Consider the following 7,001-nt stretch of genomic DNA (forward strand, 5'->3'; position numbering starts at 1 on the left):
TAGTCTGCCCCTGGTGTTTGGAGCAGTGGGGGCACGAGCGAGAAGGGGGAGGGAGTGCAGTCACCAGGGCCAGTGGCCTCCTTTAAATGGTTGCTAGGGAGCAGGTATCAAAGGTCTGCGAGTAACACACAGTCACGGTCATGGAGGGAATTAAACCGCAACAAAGAGACAGTTATTCTGCAATAATCCGCCCTGCGGAGGGCAAGTTATTCTCCAAGAATCAGAGCCGCCGAGTGGGCAGCCAACGGAGGACTGTGATCACAAGAGCATGGTACTGCCCATACACACACCTTACACATCCTTTGTGCATTCATACACCACGATGCCCTCTCTCTCACTCTCACTCACACTCACACACCTCACCATCCCGGTGTTGTAGCGTGGGGGGGATCCTTGTAATCAGTCTCAGAGCCCTCTCCCAGATAGAGAGGTGTTGACTTTGATCTCCTCTGGGTGGTCTGGAGCCAGTGGGATTGGGAATATAGAGATGGAGAGAGAAGGGTAGTATATGGGAATATAAAGATACACACAGAGAGCTTAGGGGTGTATCAAGGATCAACCGCTATAAAGACCGAGACAGGTGAAAAGTGTTTTATCCATCTCACTGTGGGTTAAGGTGAGTTATACCTTACATCAATGAGTAGGGGCTCCATGTATTATTCATGGTTGCTTAGGGGCGTAAGTGAAAACTGCACATCCTCATTTGAAGCACTAAGGACATCCTGTATTGGACATATTAGTAGTCAGTAGCCAGCAGGCATTTATAGTATTGATACAGTGTAACATGCCTGTGATCTTAGGTGCAGAACTCCTGAACTGTCTCTGTCTTCATCTTTCTTCTTCTTACTTTCTCCCTATTTCTCCATCCTCCCTCTCCCTGTCTCTCAGGTGTGAGCTGCTGTGTTGTCTGGGTTCAGAGTTCCGTCGGGGTGCAGGTGTGTTGGATATAGTCTATGAGTCGCCTGTCCAGCTGCTCACCTGTGGCTACGACACCTACATCCGCTCCTGGGACCTTCGCCTCAGCCCCAGGTACGCCATCAGTCTGTCAGTCAGTTAGGCCATATATTAAGCTGTCAATTAATCATTTTGTTCGCATTTATGTATAAATTGTCAAAATGTAGATTCCGGTCAAGCATTATGATTGGCAGAGAGGCGTTCTGAGCCATACCAAAACGAGAATAGCATCACGGCTACATCATACACATCTACACACACGTGCTATGAGTCAACACAGCACACATAACAGCACTAGCAACACAGTGCAATCATTCCCCTCCCCTCCATCTTCCAAAAAGGAAGAGCACAGTATATCCCCACCCAGTCCAATCTGGGCGGTACCTGAATGATGCGGACCCTTGCACATTTCCACGACAAACCAAGCAGGGTCCTGCTATCAGAAGGGAGGGTGCCTTTTTCTTTGGGTGCGGTGTGTGTGTGTGTGTGTGTGTGTGTGTGTGTGTGTGTGTGTGTGTGTGTGTGTGTGTGTGTGTGTGTGGGGGGGGGTGGCGTGGGTCAGTCAAGTAACACAAATAAGAGCTGATTGTCTGTCAGCTCTGGGGGGTTGAGCTGGGAGGGGGGTCCCTCTTTAGACATCAATAATTCACACACACAGCCCCACCAGGAGGCTCCCTGGGACAGTGAGGAGGTGCAGGGTGTCTGGACCTTGGGTTCCCGCTGAAAGCAGGACTTTGAGTCTCGCAGACGCCTTGAGTGTAACTCACCAGCGGACAAAAACACATGCCCAACACACACACACTTTGTTCTCTGTCTGAAATACAGTGTTGTCTTGGTGTTGTCTCTTGTTATGGCTTTATGTTGTGTGGTGTTGTTGGGATGTATGTAGTGTCTTTTATCAGGTTGATCGATCATCTCATGGTCTTGTGGAATATGTGAGTTTTTGTGTGTTGGGTCATTTCATCATCTTTTTGGGGTTGTTTCTTTGTATTTATAGTGTGGCTTTTTGTAATTGGGTCATGGCAAATAGTTTTCTCATGCGATGTGGTATTGTCTTATTTAGCTATGTTTTTGTGTCGTGGCTGTGACATTCTCTGGATGAGATGGTCAGTGTGTGTGCGTTTTGTTCACAAACTGTTGCATTCTCACCTCGTCCGACTAACCACACACCACGTCGGCTATAGGTTTGGCAGAGAGAGGGAAAAAGAGAGAGAGAGAGAGAGAGAGAGAAAGAGGAGTCAGCCCAATTGGCCTAGTCTACCTCATGCACTCTTGTCTCAAACTGTCCCAGAAAAACACACTCCGAGAAACCGACACAGCTCAAACTCTCTCAGACACACACTCAATATTATTTTATGTCTTTACCTCAAATGCCAAGACAGGCAAAGTAGATTTGTGATGGCGACAGTCCTTTTGAGTCTGGTCGAATCAGAGCTATATTTGTCTATGTCTGGTGTCTCTCAACCCTTTAGGACACACTAGCTAGGTTTCCATCCAATTTGCGATCTGCTTTTCATGTGAATATTCTAAAATGCGCATTAAAAGAAGTTCATTTTCCCACCAGAAGTGTTTCCATCAAATTGACTTGTTGCGGATAAATAGCTGTGCGTGGTGATGTAGTGCACATTAAAAGCACTTTTGCGCTTAGAAACTAAGTAGCGAATAAAAATCTGAAGCTCATTGTGTTTCCATCGCGTTTTCTTTACCGATGGCTTTGTCACAAAAACTGTTGAGATAAATAGCAAACTTTCCCAATCTGGTTTTTGCTCATGCTTTCTAGTGTAGACAACTGTTTGCTGATAAAGTCAACAGGGAAGGTTATATGATAAGAGAAAGATCCCTTTTTTTTGGTCGATAATGTTAACCAAGCATAGCACCGACCGTCATGTCACCAGCATTCAAATAATACCCTAGATATTTATTGGAAATTTGCATGAAGCTCGTCACACACTTACAACCACGAAGTTCATCATAACTTATTTCATCTATAAACTCTTCATGCGTTTCCACGTGGTGGACTACATGCCACAATGTAACATGTTTTCTTTGACATTATGGTTATTGTATCAATAGTTGCTCATAACAGTGTTTCCACCGCAATTGTCGCAGAATGTATTTTTTGTCTAGCGTATTGTTTCGAGTTGGCATTAGGAGATTTTGCCAACAAATTAGCTGTTTCCATCAGGCCTGCCGTGTTTTTTTGTGTGTCAGGTTATTCATTGGTTGGATGGAAACCTGGCTAATTACAGTGAATTGAGCTCGCACTCATTGGATTGCTAAAATTAGGATGAACAGACTGTGTGTGTGTGTGTGTGTGTGTGTGTGTGTGTGTGTGTGTGTGTGTGTGTGTGTGTGTGCGCCTGTGTGTATTTGCGCATGTGCATACGTCTGTGTGTGAGAGTGACTCCAGACATCTCTGCTGCCCTGCTGTCTGCTCTCGGTCCCTGTTCATCACTTATTGATGAGGCACTAATGGATGATCGATCTCTATTGGCAGAACCCCCAAAATACTTCCCCTACCACCACCTCCTTCCCCACTGCAAACCCAGCCAGCGCTCCAACACCCCAGCGCCTTTCCGTTAACAACAGATGAAGTTTCAGCATCCTCACAAAACGCACACCACCATACAAAATGTAACTTCCTCATAACATGCACACATACATTTGCCTTCTTTAAAATTCTTCAGAGTACACTCTCCTAAATCCAGTCACACTCTGCACTGTGTTGCAGTGGTCCTTTTATCATAGCTCATCAACGTTAGTTGAACAAAATGAATGCTGTATTGCAAATGAAACAGATGTCTACTTTTTCCTCAACATTCTCTGATGTCATTTCCTCCTGTCCCAACAGGAAGTGTGTCATGGAGTGGGAGGAGCCTCACGACAGTGCCCTCTACTGCATCCAGACGGACGGGAATCACATGATTGCCAGTGGCTCCTCCTACTATGGCGTCATACGGACGTGGGATAAGCGGCAAACCCGCTGCTTAGAGGTGTGTGTGTGTGTGTGTGTGTGTGTGTGTGTGTGTGTGTGTGTGTGTGTGTGTGTGTGTGTGTGTGTGTGTGTGTGTGTAATCAAATGTGTGTGGGTGAGTGCCATTTATGACTGTTGTTGTCCTTGCCACAGATGTTCCAGCTGTCCTCTGCTGTGAGTAGCCCAGTGTACTGCCTGCGTTTCAACACCTCTCACCTGTACGCTGCCCTCGCCACAGCACTGCACTCTCTGGACTTCAAACAGGGCCCCCGGCCTCGCAGATAACACCCACTCCTACAGACAGCTGTTAGGATTTAAAACAATAAATTATGTTTTTGACAGTAAATGGCTTCATTCTCTGTAATAACTGGAACTCTTGAGCTACAAAGACCATTGGGAATGTCCATGCAAGAAATATCAAATATGGGGATACGCCACACTGATACCAACATATAAACCTCTGCCAGGGCAACACAGATCCTGGACTAGAGGGCATGCAATAACCTGTTGTTACAGGACTAATCCAGTGGCCTGGAGGCCCACAGACACACACAAACAGGCTAAAGCCCTAACCTAGATAAGTCTTCCATTGAAGAACACACAGGGAGGTGTTTCCACCTTACACTTTGAGTGGCTGTGGGTTCTGTCATTTGCTTTGAGGGGATAAAACCATATTAGCCACTGACAGTAACATAGAAACACAGTGTTTGGGTTTCCATTCATTTGACCTCAACACCTGTGATCAGTCAGTTTTATGGATTGAAGTGTTTGAGCTTAGAAAATCCACATCTTATAATGTAAGGATTCATTTGATGGACAGAGATAAAATATACACACATCTGGCATATCAAAGTTCTAGAAGCATATCCAAACCCCACGTACACCTGGCGGTGTGTCATTCATTGTAGATAGAAATGCGTCTAATTTGAACTGTCTTCGGATTCATTTGGTCAGTGGGGAGAGATAGTTGGGGGTTTATTCTGTGTTGTGCTTGGGTGGGAGGGTGATTTGGGGATTGGGGTGTGTGCATTTGGCAGGGTTCCACAGTGAATTCCCGGAGACCCTCCCTGCTGGCCATTAATGGCATATATTAGATCATATGCAAGGTGGGGCAGTCCATTAGCTAATATCACAGTAGCAGATAAGAGGAATGGCCATGCTGCGTACAGACATTGCACAACCATGCAGGAGATGTGGCCCCCGGAGACTGCAGAGTTGAATTAATCATAACTGCCCCACAGAAGTTGTTCAGTAGTGTGGCCAGTGTTTTGTTATCTGTAACTGAGTGGACTGAAACACTGCATGAAAGAGCTAGATACGCTGGTTTTGCACTGATGATTTGATTGTTTACAATGTCGTCCTTCCCCTACTGTGTGGCTTGATATGAAATGCCTGACCGTGTATGTGTGAGGAAGCACACACATACTGAGGATGCCCCAGACTGAAGAGCCTTTCGGCCACACTACTTGGTACCCACGATGCAGTGCTGTTGTCTGAGGTTCTGTCACAAACTCAACAGTGTCTCACCCAACCCCACCACCCACCCACCTACCCCGCTCTCAGGAAGAGGTTGAAATGACGACCCCCCTGGCGGGAGTGAAGTGGTGGAGAGGGGGCTGGGCTGAGGGTCACACGAAGGGTATTTGTGGTATCCCTCATCACACCTAAAGAGCCCACACACCAATACGCACACCACACTCACCTAGCTACACTTGCACAAACCATGGGCTCACATACAGACTCAGGACTGAGTGATGTATACCTTGCCTATACCTGCCCCTCTCCCTCAGTAGTGTCAGTTTGGTGGGAATGGATGAGGAGGAGGTGCAGAGGGCACCTGTACAAACCTCTCTCAGTCACAGGTGATGGGAGCTTAGCAGGGAGACAAAGGATTTCACCTCACTCAAGTCTGCCACAATGCCTTAATTTCTGTGACATCATATTCAGTTACATCATGAATTAGAAAGCTACTGTTGTACAAATTGTACCACTGTAATTTACATCTAAACAATATGATTCCTGTTTCAGACATGGATATAACAACATGTCCATTGACAGAAATGATTAAATCAATAGTTATTTGTTCTTGTGTTGTCAGGTCTAACAACAACAACACAAAAGATAAGGATTATAATTCAAGTTAAATGTACCAGTACACATTGTTAGTAAATGGCTTGTGAAGTAAGAAAAGTATGGCTAGCAGAATGCTACATTTAGATACACTCATTAGATTTTGCTAAATGTTCTGGCATTGGTGGCTGTTTGTTTAGCAGGATCTCCAAATGAAGAGTCTGAGGCTCAATCTGACATCTAGCAAGTATGAAGAGGGCAAACCATCGTGACCTCACTGAAACACAGCCAGCCGAGACACAGTATATTTAGCTGAGGGAACCATATGCAGAGCATCAGGGTGCGTCTGTGGGTTAGTGGCGACCTGCTTTAAGACGTAAATCACACACACACTTGGATCATGCAGATGACAGATGTGGAAATAAAGTATAGTCTAGTACTGCAACTACCTCGCAGTGGAGCATGACTTGCACTAAATAGCATTAGCTTAATGCCAAAACATGTTTGCAGATGAGAGCTGATGGAACAAACCAGGCTGTGTGTGTGTGAAGGAACAATGTTTAACTGTTTTCAACACAATATGGTTTGACCAATTAGAATTGTAATTTCCGTACCACTACTGTTACTTCTCCCACTAGATAAACACAGAGTAACCCACTGGCACCTGTCTCACAGAGCAATCCACCATCCTTTGACTTTGTTCTCTCTCACAATGGATAACCTGTAATTTATCCTCAGCACTTAGCAAGACTAGCAGAGTAACATGAGAACATGTGAAGAATCACACAGTGTTTTTTTTGGCCAAGTTCATTGGACTTGAATGGAAGGAATGGCTTCCCTTTCAGTGGAGGTGAGCCCTGTTTCCTTGGGCTCAGGGGGTACAACCACAGAGAGGATCAGATATCAGAGCAATGCTGGGCTGAGCATAAGAGCATCATACCAGGGTTGAGATTGGTTTTGGGGAGGTGGTTGAGCTGTTATAAATGGGCTGTCTGTTAAATGG

At 45.6% G+C, this 7,001-nt stretch overlaps 1 protein-coding gene across 1 annotated transcript in view; it reads left to right on the forward strand.

Annotated features, from left to right (window-relative positions):
* fbxw4 (F-box and WD repeat domain containing 4) overlaps window positions 1–4,274 on the forward strand; it is a 25,765-nt gene extending 21,491 nt beyond the window's left edge. Inside the window, exons 7-9 of the mRNA XM_014154004.3 lie at window positions 889–1,029; window positions 3,806–3,947; window positions 4,082–4,274. Of these exons, the coding sequence (XP_014009479.1) occupies window positions 889–1,029; window positions 3,806–3,947; window positions 4,082–4,213 (415 nt within the window). The 3' untranslated portion in view covers window positions 4,214–4,274. The remainder of the gene's footprint in view (window positions 1–888; window positions 1,030–3,805; window positions 3,948–4,081) is intronic.
* Window positions 4,275–7,001: the final 2,727 nt, after the last annotated feature.

This window comes from Salmo salar, chromosome 18 (assembly GCF_965601325.2).
Source record: "Salmo salar chromosome 18, fSalSal1, whole genome shotgun sequence".
Taxonomy (NCBI): Eukaryota; Metazoa; Chordata; class Actinopteri; order Salmoniformes; family Salmonidae; genus Salmo; species Salmo salar.